General features: G+C 47.0%; 2 protein-coding genes across 7 annotated transcripts in view; one reads left to right on the top strand and one right to left on the bottom strand.

Moving 5' to 3' along the window:
- The window catches only part of dhtkd1 (dehydrogenase E1 and transketolase domain containing 1), a 68,964-nt gene extending 63,920 nt beyond the window's left edge, over positions 1–5,044 (bottom strand). The window contains exon 1 of the mRNA XM_072471008.1: positions 4,896–5,044. Coding sequence (XP_072327109.1) covers positions 4,896–4,908 — 13 coding nt within the window. The 5' untranslated portion in view covers positions 4,909–5,044. The remainder of the gene's footprint in view (positions 1–4,895) is intronic.
- Positions 5,045–6,442: 1,398 nt separating this feature from the next.
- Positions 6,443–24,304, top strand: part of upf2 (UPF2 regulator of nonsense mediated mRNA decay) — a 148,647-nt gene continuing 130,785 nt past the window's right edge. For 2 of the 6 annotated variants that reach the window (XM_072471013.1, XM_072471014.1), the window contains exons 1-4: positions 6,449–6,710; positions 10,644–10,754; positions 11,366–11,473; positions 20,833–21,213. In XM_072471013.1, coding sequence (XP_072327114.1) covers positions 11,445–11,473; positions 20,833–21,213 — 410 coding nt within the window. In that variant the 5' untranslated portion in view covers positions 6,449–6,710; positions 10,644–10,754; positions 11,366–11,444. Of the gene's footprint in view, positions 6,711–10,643; positions 10,755–11,365; positions 11,474–20,832; positions 21,214–24,304 lie in introns of all 6 variants that reach the window. The other 4 variants (XM_072471012.1, XM_072471009.1, XM_072471011.1 and 1 more) reach the window with 4 other exon arrangements.

Consider the following 24,304-nt stretch of genomic DNA (forward strand, 5'->3'; position numbering starts at 1 on the left):
TTCCTCCCACTCTTTGGCATGTCACCAGATTTGCTTTGCTGCTGTGAATTAGCCATTTGCAGCCCTTTGCGAGGGCACTGCATTCTCCCCAGTGTTCTGCACTGAGCAGCCAGCTGGAAAGGACATCCTGGGGCAGGTGCAGTGAGGACTGTATCCATGGGTGCAATTCACAGTTGATAGATTCTATCATTTATGAAAAGGTTGGCAGGCAAAATCAACTATTATAATCACCGCAACTTGCATTTTAATGTCATGAAATAACCCAAGGCACTTCACAGGTACACTATCAAGCAAAATCTGGCTCTAAGCTACATAGGGATATATTAGGACAGGTGCCAAAAGCTTTATCAAGGAATTAGGTTTGAAGCAGTTTCTTAAAGGAGGAAAGAGAGATAGAGAGGCTTATTTATGCAGGGAATTCCAAAGCCTAGGGGAGGGGGCAGTGCTTAAAATCAGCGATGCTAAAGAGGCCAAAATTGGACGATCACGGAGGGTAGTAGGGCTGGAGGAGATTTCGGAGAGCGGGCCAGGCCACAGAGGGGTATGAAAATAAGGATGAGGATTTAAAAATTGAGCCATTGCTGGACCGAAAGCCAAGTACAGACATAGAAACCAAAGCGAAATACTGCGGATGCTGGAAAGCTGGAAAAGAATCAGGAAATGCTGTAAATACTCAGCAGGTCAGGCAGCATCTGTGGAAAGAGAAACCGAGTTAACGTTTCAGGTCAACGACTTGACTCTGTTTCTCTCCACAGGTGCTGCTGGCCTGCTGAGTATTTGCAGCATTTCCTGTTTTTATTTATGATACAAACAGTGGTTTTGAAGTATCTAAAGTTTATGGAAGGTGGATGATGGCGGGGCAATCAATGGGAACTGTCAAATCTGGAGGTAACAAAGACATGGGTGAGGGCTTCAACAGCAGATGAGTTTAAGGAGGGCAGAATCTATACAATGCACATAGTGTCCTTTAAATCAGGTCTAAGCCAGAAGTAAAATTTTGGGCAGGTGTGCGGTAGAGCAATTGCATTGTGATGAAAGGCTATGAGTATGCTTCCAATCATATCATAGCACAGCAAACTATTCCTCAATGCAATTTGGGAAGTAGTTATGGAAATACTAATAGGTTTCTTTTATGGGTCAGTTTTATGTCAAGGGAGCCTTCCTTTTGATACTGCTGAAGGCCATCGGTGTTTTGAGATAGATATTATTAGTAAATTGGTATGGTTACAATTGACTGATAGTGAAAGCACGACGACTTCATCTATAATAATCAACCAATATATTAGGAGAGAAGCCATTCCAGGCAGCTTACATATGCATGTCCAACTAATTTATATTGCTCTATATGAACACTTTAGAAAGGTAATAGAAAGGGTGCAGAAAAGATTTGTGAGAATTGTTCCAGGGACAGGGGTAGATTAGCTTGGATTGGGTAAAAGGCAAAAAACAGAAAATGGGAATAAATAAGTTATTTTCAGGTTGGCAAGTTGTAAATAGTGGACTGCTGCAAAGATCGGCACAGTGGCAGTGGTTAGCACGGCTGCCTCACAGCTCCAGGAACCCGGGTTCAATTCCGGCCTCGAGTGACTGTGCGGAGTCTGCACTTTCTCCCTGTGTCTGTCTGGGTTTCCTCTGGGTACTCCGGTTACGTCCCACTGCCTACAAAATGTGCAGGTTAGGTGGATCGGCCATGCTAAATTGCCCCTTAATGTCTAAAGGATAGGTGGGGTTACGGGGATAGGGTGGAGCTGTGGTTTAAGCACGGTGCTCTTTCCAAGGGCCGGTACAGACTCAATGGGCCAAATGGCTTCTTCCTACACTGTAAATGCTATGATTCTATCAGTGTTTGGCCTCAGTTATTTAAAGTCTATATCAATGATTTAGATGGGGTCGAGGACCACTTGCTTCCACACTAAAAATGAGTTCTCGGGTGACTGAAGAGTCCAATGCGTGACCTACAGTCTATCATAGGTGGGGTAGGCATTGGATGGCGGAGTGGTGGGTGGGTGGGTCACCATGCTGTCCATGCTCGTCTTCAGCTTGCTCTCGACGATGAAACCTGAGGAGTTCAGCTCCTTCCCGTATTCTTTATCTCCACTTTGGGCGGTCTGGGGCCTACATACCATTTGTCTTCTTTACCGCCTGCTGAACCTGCATGCTTACCTTCAGTGGCTGGTGTACGGGGACACCCAGGTCTCGTTGCACATTCTCCTCTCCTAATATATGGCCATTCAGATAATAGTCTGCCTTACTGTTTTCATTATCGAAGTGGAGAACCTCCCATTTATCCAAAGTATACTGCATCCATTTGCCCACTCACTCAATTTGTCAAAATCACACTGAAGGATCTCTGCATCCTCCTCACAACTCACCCTCCCACCCAGCTTGCTGTCATCTGCAAATTTGGAGATATTGCATTTAGTACCCTCATCTAAATCATTAATATATATGGTGAATATCTGGCGTCCCAGCACCGATCGGAAAAATGCCTGTTTATACTCTTTGTTTCCTGTCTGCCAACCAGTTTTCTATCCATCTCAATACAGTGCCCACAATCCCATCCGCTTTAATTTTACATGAAAATTTATTTTGTGGGATTTTGTTGAAAACCTTCTGAAGGTCAAAGTAAACCACACCCACTGGTTCCCTCTCCTCAATTCTACCTGTGACAAACAGCCATTCCGTCTTAGCAACCGCATAGTCACGCAACCAGCCTACAATTCCACAATTCCGCATAACCGCCCAGTCCCCCTTTAGCAACTGCCAGTCATAGTCATAGAATTTACAGTGCAGAAGGAGGCCATTCGGCCCATTGATTCTGCACCGGCCCTTACAAAGAGCACCCTACTGATGCCCACGTATCTCCCCTATCCCCGTAACCCCCACTTAACATGTTTTGGACACTAAGGGGAATTTAGCATGGCCAATCCACCTAACCCGCACATCTGTGGACTGTGGGAGGAAACCCGTGCAGACTCCGCAAAGACAGTGACCCAAGCCGGGAATCGAACCTGGGACCCTGGAGCTGTGAAGCAACTGTGCTAACCACTATGCTACCGTGCTGCCCTTATATAGTCCTCCAACTACTCCCACAATCCCCCATAACCGCCCAGTCCCCCCTTAGCAACTGCCCATGCCTCAACCATCACCCAATCATCCTCCTTAACCCCCAATCCCCTTAACATCCACCCAGTCACCCCTTAGCAACAGCCCAGTCCTCCCTTAGTAACCACCCAGTCCCCTCCTTAGCAACAGCCCAGTTCTCCCTTAGTAACCACCCAGTCCCCATTTAGCAACCACCCAATCCCCCCTTAGCAACCACCCAGTTCCTGCCTTAGCAACCACCCAGTCCCACCCTTAGCAACCACCCAGTTCCCGCCTTAGCAACCACCCAGTCCCCGCCTTAGCAACCACCCAGTCCCCCCCTTAACAACCACCCAGTCCTCCCCCTTAGCAACCACCCAGTCCCCCCTTAGCAACCACCCAGTCCCCCCCTAGCAACCACCCAGTCCGCTCCTTAGCAACCATCCAGTCCCCCTCCTTAGCAATCACCCAGTCCCCCCCCCCTTAGCAACCCCCAGTCCACTCCTTAGCAACCACCCAGTCCCTTCCTGAGCAACCACCCAGTCCCCCCTTAGTAACCACCCAGTCCCCGCTCCTTAGCAACCACCCAGTCCCCCCTCAACAAAGAACAAAGAACAAAGAAATGTACAGCACAGGAACAGGCCCTTCGGCCATCCAAGCCCGTGCTGACCATGCTGCCCGACTAAACTACAATCTTCTACACTTCCTGGGTCCGTATCCCTCTATTCCCATCCTATTCATGTATTTGTCAAGATGTCCTTGAAATGTCACTATCGTCCCTGCTTCCACCACCTCCTCCGGTAGCGAGTTCCAGGCACCCACTACCCTCTGCGTAAAAAACTTGCCTCGTACATCTACTCTAAACCTTGCCCTTCTCACCTTAAACCTATGCCCCCTAGTAATTGACCCCTCTACCCCAGGGAAAAGCCTCTGACTATCCACTCTGTCCATGCCCCTCATAATTTTGTAGACCTCTATCAGGTCGCCCCTCAACCTCCTTCGTTCCAGTGAGAACAAACCGAGTTTATTCAACCGCTCCTCATAGCTAATGCCCTCCATACCAGGCAACATTCTGGTAAATCTCTTCTGCACCCTCTCTAAAGCCGCCACATCCTTCTGGTAGTGTGGCGACCAGAATTGAACACTATACTCCAAGTGTGGCCTAACTAAGGTTCTATACAGCTGCAACATGACTTGCCAATTCTTGTACTCAATGCCCCGGCCAATGAAGGCAAGCATGCCGTATGCCTTCTTGACTACCTTCTCCACCTGTGTTGCCCCTTTCAGTGACCTGTGGACCTGTACTCCTAGATCTCTTTGACTTTCAATACACTTGAGGGTTCTACCATTCACTGTATATTCCCTACCTGCATTAGACCTTCCAAAATGCATTACCTCACATTTGTCCGGATAAAAGTCCATCTGCCATCTCTCCGTCCAAGTCTCCAAACAATCTAAATCCTGCTGAATCCTCTGACAGTCCTCATCGCTATCTGCAATTCCACCAACCTTTGCGTCATCTGCAAACTTACTAATCAGACCAGTTACATTTTCCTCCAAATCATTTATATATACTACAAAGAGCAAAGGTCCCAGCACTGATCCCTGTGGAACACCACTGGTCACAGCCCTCCAATTAGAAAAGCATCCCTCCATTGCTACTCTCTGCCTTCTATGGCCTAGCCAGTTCTGTATCCACCTTGCCAGCTCACCCCTGATCCCGTGTGACTTCACCTTTTGTACTAGTCTACCATGAGGGACCTTGTCAAAGGCCTTACTGAAGTCCATATAGACAACATCCACTGCCCTACCTGCATCAATCATCTTCGTGACCTCCTCGAAAAATTCTATCAAGTTAGTGAGACACGACCTCCCCTTCACAAAACCATGCTGCCTCTCACTAATACGTCCATTTGCTTACAAATGGGAGTAGATCCTGTCTCGAAGAATTCTCTCCAGTAATTTCCATACCACTGAAGTAAGGCTCGCCGGCCTGTAGTTCCCTCCTTAGCAACCACCCAGTCCCCCCTCCTTAGCAATCACCCAGTCCCCCCCCTTAGCAACCACCCAGTCCCCCCCTTAGCAACCACCCAGTCCCCCCCCTTAGCAACCACCCAGTCCCCCCCTTAGCAACCACCCAGTCCCCCCCTAGCAACCACCCAGTCCCCCCCTAGCAACCACCCAGTCCCCCCCTTAGCAACCACACAGTCCCCCCCCTTTCAACCACCCAGTCCCCCCTCCTTAGCAACCACCCAGTCCCCCCTCCTTAGCAACCACCCAGTCCCCCCTCCTTAGCAACCACCCAGCCCCCCCCTTAGCAACCACCCAGCCCCCCCCTTAGCAACCACCCAGCCCCCCCCTTAGCAACCACCCAGCCCCCCCCCTTAGCAACCACCCAGCCCCCCCCCTTAGCAACCACCCAGCCCCCCCCTTAGCAACCACCCAGCCCCCCCCCTTAGCAACCACCCAGCCCCCCCCCTTAGCAACCACCCAGCCCCCCCCTTAGCAACCACCCAGCCCCCCCCCTTAGCAACCACCCAGCCCCCCCCTTAGCAACCACCCAGCCCCCCCCTTAGCAACCACCCAGCCCCCCCCCTTAGCAACCACCCAGCCCCCCCCCTTAGCAACCACCCAGCCCCCCCCCTTAGCAACCACCCAGCCCCCCCCCTTAGCAACCACCCAGCCCCCCCCTTAGCAACCACCCAGCCCCCCCCCTTAGCAACCACCCAGCCCCCCCCTTAGCAACCACCCAGCCCCCCCCTTAGCAACCACCCAGCCCCCCCCTTAGCAACCACCCAGCCCCCCCCTTAGCAACCACCCAGCCCCCCCCTTAGCAACCACCCAGCCCCCCCCTTAGCAACCACCCAGCCCCCCCTTAGCAACCACCCAGCCCCCCCTTAGCAACCACCCAGCCCCCCCCTTAGCAACCACCCAGCCCCCCCCTTAGCAACCACCCAGCCCCCCCCTTAGCAACCACCCAGCCCCCCCCTTAGCAACCACCCAGCCCCCCCCCCTTAGCAACCACCCAGCCCCCCCCCCCTTAGCAACCACCCAGCCCCCCCCCCCCTTAGCAACCACCCAGCCCCCCCCCCTTAGCAACCACCCAGCCCCCCCCTTAGCAACCACCCAGCCCCCCCCTTAGCAACCACCCAGTCCCCCCTCCTTAGCAACCACCCAGTCCCCCCTCCTTAGCAACCACCCAGTCCCCTCGTTAGCAACGACTCGGCCCCCCCATAGCAACCATCCAATGAGGGGAGGGGAAGGAGGAGGAGTCTTGGGGCTTCTCTGCCGCAGAGACCCGACGGAGCGCCTGTCACCAACGGATTAAAAAAATTGCACCTCAAAAAAAAACGCTGCCCATTAAAAACAAACTGCGTTCCTGCGGCTCGATATCCCTTCCCTGCTTCCCCCCGGGTGTGCTTTGGGGAGTGAGAGCGTTGCGGTTGTGATCAGGCGGTGTTCGGGGCAGTCAGCATGGCGGGGTCCTGGCGCTGAGGGCCGCTCTCGGTGTCCGAGTCTCCGCAGCAGAGAGCCTGTGCCGGCCCGGGGGGGCCGCTAACACCGACACCGCTAACACCGGCACCGCCAGCACCGCGGCCTACTCCGCCACCGCGGCCGCCGCACCGGTAACTCCCCCTCTCCCCGTCCCCCTCCGGTCTCGGTAACTGGGCCCTCAGCCAGGGCCCCATACCCCGGCCCTGGGAGATCCCCATCCCTAAAGCCAGCCTTAACCGGGCTCAGAGAGATTTCCCCATCCCCCAACCCCCTGTAACCGGGTTTAGAGAGGTCCCCCATCCCCATAACCTACTCTAACCGGGTTAAAGAGATTCCCAAACCCACCGAAACCGGGTATAGAGAGATTCCCCGTGTCCAAAACCTACCGTAACCAGGTTTAGAGAGATTCCCCCAAACCCACTGAAACCGGGTTTAGAGAGATTCCCTGTCCCCAGACCCACCAAAACCGGGTTTAGAGAGATTCCCTGACCCCAGACCCACCGAAACCAGGTTTAGAGAGATTCCCTGACCCCAGACCCACCGAAACCAGGTTTAGAGAGATTCCCCCAAACCCACTGAAACCGGGTTTAGAGAGATTCCCTGTCCCCAGACCCACCAAAACCGGGTTTAGAGAGATTCCCTGACCCCAGACCCACCGAAACCAGGTTTAGAGAGATTCCCCCAAACCCACTGAAACCGGGTTTAGAGAGATTCCCTGTCCCCAGACCCACCAAAACCGGGTTTAGAGAGATTCCCTGACCCCAGACCCACCGAAACCGGGTTTAGAGAGATTCCCTGACCCCCAGACCCACCAAAACTGGGTTTAGAGAGATTCCCCATGTCCAAAACTCACCGTAACCGGGTTTAGAGCGATTTCCCCATCCCCAAAACCCACCGTAACCGGGTTTAGAAAGATTCCCCATCCCCAAAACCAGGTTTAGAGAGATTCCCCATGTCCAAAACCCACCGTAACCGGGTTTAGAGAGATTCCCCTGTCCCCAAAACCCACCAAAGCCGGGTTTGGAGAGATTCCCCATCCCTAAAGCCTACAGTATTCGGGTTTAAAGAGATTCCCCGTCCCCAAAACGTACCATCACTGGGTCTTTGGGAGATGCCCCATCACTAAAACCTATAGTAACTGGGTTTAGGAAGATACCCCACCCCCAAAACCTACAGTGTCTTGGGTTCCCTCTGTCATCATTTGCATTCAGAATCATCTTTGGAAGATATAATTTTGCCATTATTTTTTTGTACCCCCATTTTGTATCTAACAATTTTAGCTTTGTTGCTTGGATATCAACTAATTGCTCTTCATTTGGCTTTTTATGGAAATAGCACCACTTGCTCATCCACAGTAATTTTAGTCAATACTATGGTTTATATACTTTAAAACAACATTCAGGGGAACCATGTGTGGTGTTTTATGATCATAAATCCCCTCCCTACCTCTGTCTCCAAACAGAAACTTGTTTTTTCTCAGTCCATTGATAGTGATTCTTGGGTGTAGTGTACCCTGTTTATGTTGTGATGTTTTAAGTAAATGTTTAGGTAATAAACTCACTAGGGGCTTTTCAAAGTAACTTCATTTGAAGCCTACATGTGACAAGCGATTTTCATTTCTGTTTTAATGACATTTCCTTGTCTAATAGAGAAGTGTGAAACATATAGAACTGTATTGTTTGCAGCTTGCTGTTATTTAAGGGGATGGTTTAGTACAGTGGGCTAAACGGCTGGCTTGTAATGCAGAACAATGCCAGCAGCGCGGGTTCAATTCCCGTACCGGCCTCCCCGAACAGGCACCGGAATGTGGCGACGAGGGCCTTTTCACAGTAACTTCATTGAAGCCTACTTGTGACAATAAGCGATTATTATTATTAATAATAATGACTGATTTGGGGATTTTATAGTAAAACAACAATAAAGCTGAAATTAATTAGATTAATTTTGAAGTGGAGGGCATAACAGAAAATTTGTTGAAGAAGCAATGCATACAGCTTGATTGTATCTTTAACCAATTTTGCTGTATTGAATTTCCTAATCTGCCAGAAACATTTCTTCCTACTTCTACCTTCGCTTTTCCTGCGATGGCCTTGAATTGATGCCCTCTTGTTACCACCTTGCCAGTGGAGGCCTTGTGGACCAGAAGCTGTGGGTTCGAGTCCAAAACCAGGACCCGTGGCCATGGAAGGACTGTTCAACACGGTTCAACAGGCTGATAATCGGCTCGGAAATCCTTCCACCACTTCCCCGACTATTCCCCAAAGGGTAAAAAACAAGTGTATGGGTGTGAACGCAAACCAAACAAACAACAAACCAAATTGCCAGCCAGTGGAAATAAATTCCTTCTTCCATCTCTCCCTCCTCTTGCCTTCAGACGTTTTTGAAATCTGCATGTTTTTTCCTTTTAAAAAAAATTCATTTGGTGGATAGGCCAGCATTTATTGCCCCTCGGTAGGTGGGTGGTGAGTTGCCTTGAACTTGAGGTGTAGGTACACCCACTGTGTTGTCGGGGAGGAAGTTCCAGGATTTCGCCCCAATGAAGGAATGGTGATATATATGCAAGTCTGGGTGGTGAGTGACTTGGAGGGGAATCTCTTGGCGGTGGGGTTCCCAGGTATCTGCTGCTCTTGTCCTTCTAGATGGTAGTGGTCGTGGGTTTGGAAGGTGCTGTCTAAGAAACCTTGGTGATTTACTGCAGTGCATCTTGAAGATGGTAGACATGGCTGCCACTGTTCGTCAGTGGTGGAGGGTTTGAATGTTTGTGGAAGAAGGAGCAATCAAGCGGCTGCTTTGTCCTGGGTGGTGTTGAGGTTATTGAGTGTTGTTGAGCTGCACTCACCCAGGCAAGTGTAGAGTATTCCATCACACTCCTGACTTGAGCCATGTAGATGGTGGACAAACTTTTGGGGGTCAGGCGGTGAGTTACTCGCTGTAGGATTCCTAGCCTTTGACCTGCTCTAGTAGCTACAGTATTAATACGGCTAGTCCAGTTCAGTTTCTGATCAATTGTAACCCCCAAAGGGCAGCACGGTGGCGCAGTGGTTAGCACTGCTGTCTCAAGGCACCAAGGTCCCAGGTTCGATCCTGGCTCTGGGTCACTGTCCGTGTGGCGTTTGCACATTCTTCCCGTGTTTGCGTGGGTCTCGCCTCCACAACCCAAAGGTGTGCAGGGTAGGTGTATTGGCCACGCTAAATTGCTCCTTAATTGGAAAAAATGAATTGGGTGTACTCAATTTTTTCTAAAAAAATGAAACCCCCAGGATGTTGATTGTGGAGGATTCAGCAATGGTTATGCCATTGAATGTCAAAGGGTGGTGGTTCGATCCTCTCTTGTCGGAGATGGTCATTGCTTGGCACTTGTGTGGCGTGAATGTAACTTGCCACTTGTCAGTCCAAGCCTGGATATTGTCCAGGTCCTCTGGGTCAAAATTCTTTGATTATAGCCATACTTGATCTTTGTGACACTTTTTGATTGAACAGTCATTAGGGTTTGTGTTATCAGTTAAAAAAACACTTACACTGCAAGGCGAGAAGTGGAATGATTTCAAAATGTGGTTATTTATCTATCATACGTTTGTAAGATATTGGAGCAGAATTAGGCCATTTGGCCCATCGAGTCTGCTCAGCCATTCGATCATGGCTGCTCTCATCCTGGCCTTAACTCCACCGTCCTGCCCGTTCTCCATAACCCTTCACCCCATTACCAATTAAAAATCTCGAACTCCTCCTTAGATTTACTCACTGTCCACTGTCCACCGCACAAATTCCACAGATTCACAACCCTTTGGGAGAAGTAGTTTCTCCTCAACTTCGTATCACCCACGTTGAACAATTCTGCAATATTAGAGCAGTGAGAACCACTAGTCCTTGTTGCCATTGATCACTTTGTTCTGAAACCAGTTGCAGTGTACTGAAATGATTTCTGTTAAAGGTTGTGCATTTTAGTGATTTCACAATACAAATCAATGTGATATTACCCATCTCCATATATGGCAACAATGAGTTAACGTGCACTTTGAAAATGTAACTGGCCAGAACTACTAAACTGTGTTTTATAATTTTAGAGTGAAACTGGACCCGCTTGGATTTTATTGCAAGCGACAGTGTGCCAGATGAAGTGTACCCAGTTTCCTGGAATGTGGTACTGAATATTTGAACTTGTTCATCTTCTCCAGGTGAGTTAACTTCCAGATTTAAACTATGGGATGACTTCATAAGTGATTGAAAAATGAGTACTGACAGTGGCACCATTTGTCTTCCGCATGTGTCTGGCACAGTTAAAATGATTTTCATGGGATCTACTTGAAAGCCCCTTCCTCTTGCATAGTTAGAAATATAATTATTTTAAAATTCGAAATAAATAGCTTAAATGGGGCTATAGCACACCAGGATGATGTGTCATATGACAAGTAGTTTTGTTATATTTGCATCTCGAACAGCCAGTTGGATGATCCTACATTGTGAAATTGAGAAGTGATGAAATTCATGGAGCCAGTCTTTGTTCTTTCTCTGTCTAAATTCTCCATATTCCAATAATAATCTCAGACCACCACCGTACAATAGATTTGTAGCCTGTGTTCCGCCATGAGCAATGATCTAATCAGTAAAGTTAATGTACCAATGTTATTGTTGCTGGCACTGAGGGATCACCACTGTTTCACCAGTAACACGACACTGACTATCTCTTGAGTTGCAAGAAATTGCCAAGCTGTTAGCTTGATTTGTGTACGCCAACATGTTTCGCCTGATAGCTATTTAATGCATTTGTTATTCAATGCTATTGCAGTATAGTGATATACAGATGGATTTGACAGCTTACTGAGGCCTCATTAAAAAATGATTCATTGAAAACTTGAGAAAACAGCATGAGTGAAATGGCGAGAAAAGGCAAAAGGTAAGCAGGTGGTAGAAAATATCAGGAGGAACAAACTAATCCAAATACAGTATTTTGGTTATGCGATTAGGCCATATGAGATAGTATGTCTTTATCCAAATTTCCATTCTTTATATTAGCATTATTTTTCTAATTTTTCCTTGCTATCCCCAGAGCTAGAGCTGGATAAAAAAGATTGACACTTAGTACATCACAAGGTGCATGCAAGGCTGTAGGATATCCGTGGGTGTGAATTTCCCTTCAAAGTGCAGTTTATACGCTTTTCTATTTCTTGTGAGAATTTGAGAGATAGCCATTGCCTGCCACTTGTGTGGCATCAACCCAAGTATGAAACATACAAACCAAATGTTTTATAGTGAGATGACCGTGTTGGTCGGAGCGAACACCGCACAGTGGAAACAAAATCCCACCTTCACGTTGAGGATACTGTCTATTGTGTTGTGTGGCACTACCACCATACTAAATGGGATCGATTTTGAGCAGTTCGGTAGCAGCACGGTAGCATTGTGGATAGCACAATTGCTTCACAGCTCCAGGGTCCCAGGTTCAATTCCGGCTTGGGTCACTGTCTGTGCGGAGTCTGCACATCCTCCCCGTGTGTGCATGGGTTTCCTCCGGGTGCTCCGGTTTCCTCCCACAGTCCAAAGATGTGCAGGTTAGGTGGATTGGCCATGATTAGTGTTGAAAGCTTAGTGTCCAAAATTACCCTTAGTGTTGGGTGGGATTACTGGGTTATGGGGAATGGGTGGAGGTGTTGACCTTGGGTAGGGTGCTCTTTCCAAGAGCCGGTGCAGACCCGATGGGCCGAATGGCCTCCTTCTGCACTGTAAATTCTATTCTCTATGAGATGTGAGAACTTAAAACTGGGCATCAGTGAGGTGCTGTTGGCCATCAGCAGCAGCAGTATTGTATACAAACACAATCTGCAGTCTCAGGTCTTGGGATATCTCCCACTCTACTATTGCCACTAAGCCAGGGGATCCATCATGGTTCAATGAAGAATGCAGGAGGGCATGGCAGGAGCAGCACCAGGCATACCTAGAAATGTGAAACCTGGTGAAGCTTGTCAGGGGAGTGTCCCTTGAAGAAATGTTTTGTCTTATCACATGGCTTCAGTGATGTCCTTGTGTGGGTGAAGCTGGGCTGTGGCTCTGTGTTTTACTTTCGCTTTGGTTTGGGGCTGTTTTGTGGCTCTGAGTTTTTTGCTTTCATTTTCACTTTTGGCTGTTGGATTCAGACAGATAAGTCTTGTCCTGTCTCTCGCTCTCTCTCTGCATTTTAAAAGCTGTTTCCAGATTACTTGATAACTTGAAATAAATAATTGTTTTCTGGAAGAAATTCAAACCTGCTTTGGAAAGGGCACAAGAGCATCTAAACCTGGTCTTGAGTGCTGTGTGTTGGGCCACACCTTTGAAAAGGGTTTTTCTGGTTTATGGGATCTTGTTATTAAATTGGAACAGTTTAAAGGGGAAATTCATTAAGGGTTATACATAAAGTACTGCAGCTGTGTGGGGTATTTGTGTTTGTAGTTGATAAAAATGTCTACTGTCTGTGTTTATAAAAATGTTAACTAAATTCATAGAATAAACTTTGTTTTTGATTAAAAGTGCTTAAGGCCTCTGTTGACTAACACCTGAAAGGTAGGCCCTTGTGCTCATCGTAACCAAAATTAATCAACAGTTGTAGGTCAGGTGAACTCCATGATATACTTTGGAGTTTTCTAAACAGTAGCCCATAAAAAACTACAACCTGGGAGTACTTGGATGTTAAACAGTGAAAGCAGCAAGTGATAGACCGAGCCAAGCAAACCCACAACCAACAGATCATCTCTGCAGTCCTGCCACACGCAGTCATGAATAGTGGTGGACAAATAAACTACTAACAGGAGGAGGAGGCTCCACAAATATCCCTGTCCACAATGTTGAGGGAGCCCAGCACATCAGTGAAAAAGAGAAGACTGAAGCATTCGCAGCAATTTTGAGCCAGAAGTGCCAAGTGGTTGATCCATCTCGGTCTCTTCCTGAGGTCCCCAGCATCACAAATGCCAGTCTTCAGCCAGTTTGATTTACTCCATGTGATATTAAGAAAAGGCTGCAGGCACTGGATACTGCAAAGGCTATTGACCCTGACCACATTCCAGCAATAGTACTGAAGATGTGCTCTTGAATTAGCTGCACCCTTAGGCAAGCTGTTTCAGTACAGCTACAACACTGGCATCCGACTGGCAATGTGGGAAAACTTCCTAGGTATGTCTTATCCACAAAAAGAGGAGAAATCCAACCCGGAGAATTACCACTTCAGCAGTCTAAGCTTGATCATTAGGAATGTGATGGAAATTGTTGTCAACAGCCATATCAAGTGGCACTTACTTAGCAATGACCTGCTCACTGAAGCTCAGTTTGGGTTAGGCCAGGCCCACTCTGCTTCTGATCTCATTACAGCCTTGGTTCAAACATGGACAAAAGGGCTGAACCCCAGAGACGAGGTTGAGTGACTGGTCTTAACATCAAGGCAGCATTTGACCGTGTGTGTCATTAAGGAGTCCAAGCAAAACTTTCCACAGGTTGGAATCATACCTAGCATAAAGGAAAATGGTTGTGCTTGTTGGAAGGCATCATTTCAGTCACAGGACATCACTGCAGGAATTCCTCGGGTGTTTCCGAGGTCCAACCATCTTTAACTGTTCAGCAATGATCTTCCCGCCATCATAAGGTCAGAAGTGGGGACGTTCACTGATGTTTTGCACAATGTGCAGCATAATTTGCATCAACTACGAAAGTGAAGCAGTCCGTGCCCATTTCCAGCAAAACCTAGACAACGTTCAAACTTGGGTTGATGCCACACAAGTGGCAGGCAATGGCCATCTCCAACAAGAGAAAATCCAACCAACTCCCCATGACCTTCAATGGTATTGTCCATCGCTGACTCATCCACGATCAACATCCTGGGGGTTACCATAGACCAGAAACTGAACTGGACCTGCCATATAAATACTGTGGCTCCAAGAGCAGATCAGTGGCTGAGAATTCTGAGCTGCGGAACTTGCCTCCTGGCTCCCCAAAGCCTGTCCACCGCCTACAAGTCAAATTCTGATAGAATACTCTACAGTTGCCAGAATGAGTTCAGCTCCAATAACACTCGAGAAGCTTACTATCACCCAGGGCAAAGCAACACACTTGATTAGCACCCCATCCATCACCTTCAACACCTTCTACCTCCACCATCGATGCATTGTGGCAGCAGTGAGTACCATGTACAAGATTCAATGCAGAACTCGCCAAGGCTCCTTCGCCAGTACCTTCCAAACCCGAGACCTCTTCCACCTAGATCGACAAGGGTAGCAGATTCATGGGAACACCATGACCTGGGAGTTCCTCTCCAAGCCACTCATCATCCTGACTTGGAAATATCTTGACGTTCCTTCACTGTCGCTGGGTCAACATCCTGGAACTCCCTAATAATCGCACTGTGGGTGTATCTACATCACATGCACTGCAGCGGTTCAAGAATGCAGCTCACCGCCACCACTTCGGAAATTAGAGATGACCAATAAATGCTGGCCTACACAGTGGTGCTCACATCCCGTGAAAGAGTGGGGGGGGAAAAAAGTTCTACTTCTGCTTAATTCCTAATTTGCTGATGCTGTTCCTGTAAAGAAAGCACACAAACATCAAAAGGCCATCTGGTGATCAAGCCCACTCCGTAAAGGTGGCTCCTACAACCACCTTCTTATGATCTCACCACTCCTACTGCTTCTGGGAAAGGCTAAAAAGGGAAGGGTAATGTAGGAAAAACAGATGGTTTCATCTCTGAGTGCCGAAGGCAACCAAGTAAACTTCAGAAGACTGCTGCAACATAAGTACTCCTGATCCTATCTACTCTGCACCTACTTTAGCAATTTAACATGTTCTCCACTCTCAACAACTTGCATTGTTCCTTTTTGAAGGTTCACATGTTTCTGTAATCTGTTCCAAACTCTTACCAATAACATTACTTCTCGCATTCTAACCTTACTCATGACACTTGTATTTTATACTCCTATTCCTATCTGTTACAAATCACCAATTTACTTGGGTTGAGTCTTATTTCCTTTATCATTTTAAAAGTCTCAATCATAATCAAAGTTTCTTCAATTTAAAAAAAAAATCCTATTTCTTGAAGATGCTGTAAACAGCTGAAAGAAATGCAATTGGATATCATTTTGGAATCCAGTTATACTTAGTACTGTACTTGCATTTAGGTTATTCACGAAGGCCCTGCCTTCTCAACCTTTTCCCCTCGCCTCAGGTCTGGTGATCCTCCGGGTAAACCACGACCAGTCAGCTCTCTCCCTCAAAGGTGAAAGCAGCCTATGGTCATCTGGGACTATGGCGACTTTTCCTTACCTATACTTGCATTTAGAGAATTGGCAGTGAAGTACTGAACATCATTATGATGGGATCAGATCAATCCAGAATCACTTGCAGGTTGGTATTTATGCTGCTGCGGCTAGAACTCTAAGTGTGCTCAGATACAGTTTGGAAAGTGCAGTGTTCATCCTGCATCTTGGCTGATGACGTACCGCCCCATGCTGGTGTCTGTAATTTTGGAGTTGGATGGGAACTGGGAGCTGGTGGTCCCTTTGGAAACTGAGAATTTGTTCAGTTGAATCCATAGATATTTGTATTGAATGCTTGCAACACGGTAGCACTGTTGCTCCACAGCGCCAGCCTATCGGGTTCGAGTCCTGCTTGGGTCGCTCCGTGCGGAGTCTGCAAGTTCTCCCCATGTCTGCGTGGGTTTCGTCCGGGTGCTCCGGTTTCCTCCCACAAGTCCCGAAAGCCGTGCTATTAGGTGAATTGGACATTCTGAATTCTCCCTCTGTGTACCCGAACAGTTGTTGAGTGTAGCGACTAGGGGCTTTTCACAGTAACTTCATTACAGTGTTAATGTCAGCCTACTTGTGACAATAATAATAATCTTTATTGTCACAAGAAGGCTTACATTAACACTGCAATGAAGTTACTGTGAAAAGCCCCTAGTCGCCACATTCCGGCGCCTGTTCAGGTACACAGAGGGAGAATTCAGAATGTCCAAATTACCTAACAGCTCGTCTTTCAGGGACTTGTGGGAGGAAACCAGAGCTGCCAGAGGAAATCCACACAGACATGGGCGAAGGTGGCCCAAGCCAGGAATCGAACCTGGGACCCTGGAGCTGTGAAGCAACAGTGCTAACCACTGTGCTACCGTGCTGCCTAATAATAAAGATTATTATCATGAATCATGATTCCCCCAACCATTCCAAGTTTTTGAAACTTGCCTTGATATGCATAATCAATCCGAAAATGTTTTGAGTGATTTCAAAAATTAATCATTCATATTAAATAACACATTCTACAAAATAAAAATCTTTGCTCAAAATTCCTGTAAATTAACGCTTCGGGTATATTAATGCCATGGCGATTCAAATAGATTTACCTGTGTAAATTAAGTTGTGTGTTATTTGTTTCAAGCACTTGAGGTTTGTTGCTATTGGTTAGTGAAAACCTGGGCTTGGTAAAGTGTACGATATAGAAAATGTGTGAGTTTGTGAAATTGCAAATAGAGCTAAAGCAAACGGGACGATTAATGTGAAGGAGAAAGTTGAGAGAGAAAAGTGAACTGAAAGTTTTGGGCCCTCCGGAATTGATGGGTGTTTCAGATCCCAGCCTCCGCCTGCTTCGCTCTATTTCTTGAATTTGAATCCATCTGCAATGTTTGATGTGAAGCTATGATGGGATCAGATCAATCCAGAATCACTTGCAGGTTGGTATTTATGCTGCTGTGGCTAGAACTCTAAGTATGCTCAGATACAGTTTGGAAAGTGCAGTGTTCATCCTGCATCTTGACTGATGACGTACCGCCCCATGCTGGTGTCTGTAATTTTGGAGTTGGATGGGAACTGGGAGCTGGTGGTCCCTTTGGACATCTAGTGGGACATCTCATTTAGGGCAGCAAAGCATTTTGACGTTTAATGGGTATAATTTAGTTTCAGTTCTCATGCGATCCATTTCAAAGCTTGTCAACTTCAATTCCTATTCTGCCCACCCTGATGGTGCTTTTGTAATCCACAAGTTTTCAAATATTGGCCCTTGAGCTGTTCGGGCCATCGGATTATCGCACAACACCCCTGGACACACTTCGGGTCCGCTTGTGATGCAAGGTCATTGATATGAAACGATGATACTGTGTTTTCTCCACAGATGCTGCCTGACATACTGTGTATTTTCAGCATTTTCTGTTTCTATTTCAGATTTCCAGCAGCTGCAGTATTTTGCTTTTGTAACCATACATTCTGTGTGTATATTACTCCATAGCTTCGTTTCGAGGCAAACATATGCATATATTTCACATATGTCAGACATGAGAAAATTGTGCCTTTGACACAGTCTTTTGTAAATTAGACTAAGGGTTGCCCTGGGAGTATAAATAAGTTAAGAGTTCGTGGTGTTCAGGGTAAGATTCTGGCATGGATAGAGGATTGACTGACTGGCAGAAGGCAGAGAGTGGGGATAAAGGGGTGTTTTTCAGGATGAAGCCGGTGACTAGTGGTGTGCCTCGGGGGTCTGTGCTGGGACCACAACTTTTTACAATATACATTAATGATCTGGAAGAAGGTACTGAAGGCACTGTTGCTAAGTTTGCAGATGATACAAAGATCTGTAGAGGGACAGGTAGTATTGAGGAAGCAAGGGGGCTGCAGAAGGACTTGGACAAGCTAGGAGAGTGGGCAATGAAGTGGCAAATGAAATACAATGTGGAAAAGTGTGAGGTTATGCACTTTAGAAGGAGGAATTTAGGCATAGACTATTTTCTAAATGGGGAAATGGTTCGGAAAGCAGAAGCGCAAAGAAGCATGGTACTGGTTTAGCACAGGGCTAAATCGCTGGCTTTGAAAGCAGACCAAGGCAGGCCAGCAGCATGGTTCAATTCCCCTACCAGCCTCTCCAAAACAGGCGCCGGAATGTGGCGACTAGGGGCTTTTCACAGTAACTTCATTTGAAGTTTACTTGTGACAAGCGATTTTCATTCATTTCATTTCGAAGGGACTTGGGTGTCCTTGTTCACGATTCTCTTAAGGTTAATGTGCAGGTTCAGTCGGCAGTTCAGTCGGCAGTTAAGAAGGCGAATGCAATGTTAGCATTCATGTCAAGAGGGCTAGAATACAAGACCAGGGATGTACTTTTGAGGCTGTATAAGGCTCTGGTCAGACCCCATTTGGAGTATTGTGAGCAGTTTTGGGCCCCCTATCTAAGGAAGAATGAGCTGGCCTTGGAAAGGGTCCAGAGGAGGTTCACAAGAATGATCCCTGGAGTGAAGAACTTGTCGTTTGAGGACTCTGGGTCTGTACTCGTTGGAGTTTAGAAGGATGAGAGGGGATCTTATTGAAACTTACAAGATACTGCGAGGCCTGGCTAGAGTGGACATGGAGAGGATGTTTCCACTTGTAGGAAAATCTAGAACCAGAGGACACCATCTCGGACTAAAGGGACGATCCTTTAAAACTGAGATGAGGAGGAATTTCTTCAGCCAGAGGATGGTGAATCTGTGGAACTCTTTGCTGCAGAAGGCTGTGGAGGCCAATTCACTGAATGTCTTTAAGACAGAGATAGATAGGTTCTTGATTAATAAGGGGATCAGGGGTTATGGGAAGAAGGCAGGAGAATGGGGATGAGAAAATATCAGCCATGATTGAATGGCGGAGCAGACTCGATGGGCCAAGTGGCCTAATTCTGCTCCTAGGTCTTATGGTCTTATGTGCCCATTTGCAAAGGGACCGACCCCATTTAGAAGATGTTTGAAAATCACCGTAATCCACTGCTCATTCTCTTTAACTTCTGCCGGTGCATCAGCACCTTTTGAATTCTCGGTATGTGAAAGCTGAATCGTTGGGTCACTCTGGAAAAAAAAACCTTAATTATCGATACATATTGAAGGGTGGCACTGTGGCACAGTGGTTAGCACTTCTCACGGCACCGAGGACCCGGGTTCAATCTCGGCCCTGGGTCACCGTGGAGTTTGCACATTCTGTCCGTGCCTGCGTGTGTTTCGCCCCCACAACCCAAAGATGTGCAGGCCATGTGGATTGTTCATGCTACATTCCCCTTTAATTGGGGGAAAAAAAACGAATTGGGTACTCTAAATTCATTGAAAAAATCGATACATATTGTTTTATAAGTAGGGTTTTAAATAAAATTTGATTTTAACAAATTGAGTACACATAAATTTCCTCAAAATTAAGGTGTAATTGAAAACCTATGATAGATCTGTAAGAAAGACGAAGACTGAACTCGGTCTTGTTTTGCGGAAGATAGGAAGGTGGGAATGAGTTATACACACAGCGTATTCTTCAGATGGTTCCTACCCCCAATCTTTTGTACTGATTCACAGGGTTTTGTTTTTGCAAGCTGACAAATCTGTGGGTGTGAGCATGTGTGATGGCATCACATTATGTGATGATGTCTATGCGTGATGACACTGGTAGGTGCACGTGCATCCCATGGAGGCATGTGATGACATTGCTGCCATGCTGACGTCAATGTGCGCATGTGTGAATTGATGCTGGGAAGTTGACAAATTTGCAGACCCACTTTGAGGTTGAGGGGATTGCTCTGCATGTGCACAGAGTTTGTGTATGTGTAGAGCTCACTTAGCTATGTTGGCAAGATACATTCCGTTTATTGTTTCACAGTAATGGTGACAATTTTGAATCCGTTTTAGTACAAATTACCAATTTGCCTACCAGCCTATACTACCAATGAGCAAAGCTATAAGTAACATACTAAACAAGTAAATTAACCCCCCTCCTTTCATTCCTTCCAGGTGAAGCAGCAATTTATTTGCACTTATATGGATTTAGTATACTGTATTTGTAGTTCATGGCGCAGTCCCCTTCAATGGAGGGAGAACAAATGCAGACTGGGTGATTGTTTTACTGGATACCTTCATCCAGTCTACAAGTATAATCCTGAACTGCTAGTACATGCCATTTAATTCTTTGTGCCACTCTGACCACCTTTTCCTTGGCTGTCATATTGTTCCAATTAAGTTTGAGGAAGAACTGTTTTGATTGAGCACTTGAAAACTTGCCGGACTCCGTATTAAGTTCAGCATTTTTCGATTGTGATCACTGCCCATGCCCCCTCCCAATAATATCCTGTCTTGACTATGGCTTATAACTTGTTACATTTCCATCTTTTGCCAGTTCTGATGAAAAAACCTCAACTGAAATATTTGCTTTATTCCCCCCCCCCCCCCCCCCACAGATACTGCCAGATCTGCTGACTATTTCCAGCATCTTCTGTGTTAATTCCTTGTTTCCTATTGTTTGTTTTTGACAGAGCATCACGAGAGCCTAAGAAGTCTGTAAGCATGGAAGATAAGGATGGTACACTTTTCAGCAATGAGAACAGAAGCAGTAAAGACAAGGAAGCTACCGAGAGGAGGCCCACCTCCAGTCGGGAAAAGGGAAGGGACGATCTTAAAGCTGGCAGCAGACGGGAGACCGTGAAGGCAGCCGAGGAGAAAAAAAAGAGGCAAGAGGATGAAAAACGCAAAAAGGAGGAAGAAAAGCGTAAAAAGAAGGAAGAAGAAAAGTTAAAGGCAGAGGAAGAACAAAGGAAGAAGGAAGAAGAAGAAAAAAAGAAACTAGAGGAGGAGGAAAGGAAGAAACAGGAGGAGGAGGAAAAAAGGCAGAGAGAAGAAGCAGCAGCAAGACAGAGGTAAGATTTATTTTCAAAGGTTTTAAAGAATTAACGCAAATTCAGAACAATGCTCTCCCATTAGGTATGAGCATGGCTGATCCTCCATTTCAAAGACATATTCCTACTTTCTCCCCATATCCCTTGATGCCATTAAAATCAAAAACTGTATCTCTTGAATACATTCAATGAGTTGGCCTGCACAGCTTCTGTAGCAGAGAATTCCACAGGATCACTAAGTGAAGGTATTTTTCCTCATCTCAGTCTTAAATGGTCTACCCCATATCCTGAGACTGTGCCCTCTGGTTCTAGATTCCCCAACCAGGGAAAACATCCTGCCTGCATCTAGTCTGTCCGGCCCTGTGAGAATTTTTAAATCCAATCTCCTCTCATCCTTCCAGATTCCAGTGAATACAGGTCCAGTCAAACCAATCTTTCCCCATAGGACTGTCCCACCAATCCCGGTACCGACCTAGTGAACATCCGCTGCACTCTCTCTCGCAAGTATATCCTTTCTCAGATAGGGAGACCAAAGCTGCACATAACACTTCAGGTGTGGTCTCACCGAGGCCCTGTATAACTGCAATAAGACATCCCGATTTCTGAACTCAAATTATCTTGCAATGGAGGCCAACATACCATTTGCCTTCCTAATTGCTTGCTGCACCTGCCTCTCCGCCTTTATTGACTAGTGTACAAGGACACCCAGATCACCCATTTCAGATAAATATAGTGCTAACTTCTACTTTGGATCTACTTTTTATTTATTACATAATTACTTTTTTTAGTGCTTTATCCATCTTCGCTGTATTCACCAAGTTTTCTGATTATGGATCCTGGGGGCTCTTGGGGCTGAACTGAAACTTGGACTAAACCAACCATACATACTGGAACACATATAGAACGTCATTACAACCTTTTTGGGGGCACAGCAATGGTGCTGAAGCAATGGTACAGCCAGGGTATGCAATGTTCTCATTCAAACCTACTTTCTACCTTTGGAAGATTGGATTTAAACCATGGACAATGGTAGAATTGATCTGCATCATGTCATAGAAAGAACTTGGTGGGGAAAAAAAGGAACTTGCATTTATCCAGGCCTTTTACAAGTTCAAGATGTCCCAAAGTACTTCACAGCCAGCTGTGAGCTTTTGAGAGCATCGTGTTGAAATGCCAAGCATGCTTCATTGATAACACATATCTGAGCCAGGAGCTTACGGGTTCAAGATATGAGACACTGGTGATTGTCCATAGAATGTTGCAATATTGTGCACAATCAAGGCTGACTCTTCAGTGCTGTGCTAGTGAGTGTTACAGAATCAAAGGGGCCATTTTGCAGATGAGATATTAAACCAGGTGGGCATAAAAGATCAGAGGACCCCCCGGATGGGAGGGAGAGAATGATGGGCTTTCTGGACCGGCTGGAATTTCCCAAGGTGGAGGAGCAGGAAAGGGTGGGACTGGGAGCACAGATTGAAATAGAGGAAGTAGTGAAAGGAATTAGGAGCATGCAGGCGGGGAAGGCTCCGGGACCGGATGGATTCCCAGTTGAATTTTACAGGAAATATGTGGACTTGCTCGCCCCGCTACTGATGAGGACCTTTAATGAGGCAAAGGAAAGGGGACAGCTGCCCCCGACTATGTCTGAGGCAACGATATCGCTTCTCCTAAAGAAGGAAAAGGACCCGCTGCAATGCGGGTCCTATAGACCTATTTCCCTCCTAAATGTAGACGCTAAGATTCTGGCCAGGGTAATGGCAATGAGGATTGTGTCCCGAGGGTGGTCCATGAGGACCAAACTGGGTTTGTGAAGGGGAGACAGCTGAATACGAATATACGGAGGCTGCTAGGGGTAATGATGATGCCCCCACCAGAGGGGGAATCGGAGATAGTGGTGGCGATGGATGCCGAGAAAGCATTTGATAGAGTGGAGTGGGATTATCTGTGGGAGGTGCTGAGGAGATTTGGTTTTGGAGATGAGTATGTTGGATGGGTGCAGCTGTTGTATAGGGCCCCAGTGGCGAGTGTGGTCATGAATGGACGGGGATCTGCATACTTTCGGCTCCATAGAGGGACAAGGCAGGGATGCCCTCTGTCCCCATTACTGTTTGCACTGGCGATTGAGCCCCTGGCAATAGCATTGAGGGGTTCCAAGAAGTGGAGGGGAGTACTTAGAGGAGGAGAAGAACACCGGGTATCTCTGTATGCGGATGATTTGTTGTTATATGTAGCGGACCCGGCGGAGGGGATGCCAGAGATAATGCGGACACTTCGGGAGTTTGGAGAATTCTCAGGATATAAACTGAACATGGGGAAAAGTGAGTTGTTTGTGGTGCATCCAGGGGAGCAGAGCAGAGAAATAGAGGACTTTCCGCTGAGGAAGGTAACAAGGGACTTTCGTTACTTGGGGATCCAGATAGCCAAGAATTGGGGTACATTGCATAGGTTAAATTTAACGCGATTGGTGGAACAAATGGAGGAGGACTTCAAGAGATGGGACATGGTATCCCTGTCACTGGCAGGGAGGGTGCAGGCGGTTAAAATGGTAGTCCTCCCGAGATTCCTCTTTGTGTTTCAGTGCCTCCCGGTGGTGATCACGAAGGCTTTTTTCAAAAGGAACGAAAAGAGTATCATGAGTTTTGTGTGGGCCGGGAAGACCCCGAGAGTGAGGAAGGGATTCTTACAGCGTAGTAGGGATAGGGGGGGGGCTGGCACTACCGAGCCTAAGTGAGTACTACTGGGCCGCCAATATCTCAATGGTGAGTAAGTGGATGGGAGAAGAGGAGGGAGCGGCGTGGAAGAGGTTGGAGAGGGCGTCCTGTAGGGGGACTAGCCTACAAGCTATGGTGACGGCCCCATTGCCGTTCTCACCGAAGAAATACACCACAAGCCCGGTGGTGGTGGCGACTTTGAAAATTTGGGGACAGTGGAGACTGCATCGGGGAAAGACGGGAGCCTTGGTGGGGTCCCCGATAAGAAATAACCATAGGTTTGCCCCGGGGAGAATGGATGGGGGATTTGGAATATGGCAAAGAGCAGGAGTAACGCAACTGAAAGATCTGTTTGTGGATGGGAAGTTCGCAAGTCTGGGAGCGCTGACCGAGAAATATGG

Source organism: Scyliorhinus torazame, chromosome 13 (genome assembly GCF_047496885.1).
Source record: "Scyliorhinus torazame isolate Kashiwa2021f chromosome 13, sScyTor2.1, whole genome shotgun sequence".
NCBI classification, from domain to species: domain Eukaryota; kingdom Metazoa; phylum Chordata; class Chondrichthyes; order Carcharhiniformes; family Scyliorhinidae; genus Scyliorhinus; species Scyliorhinus torazame.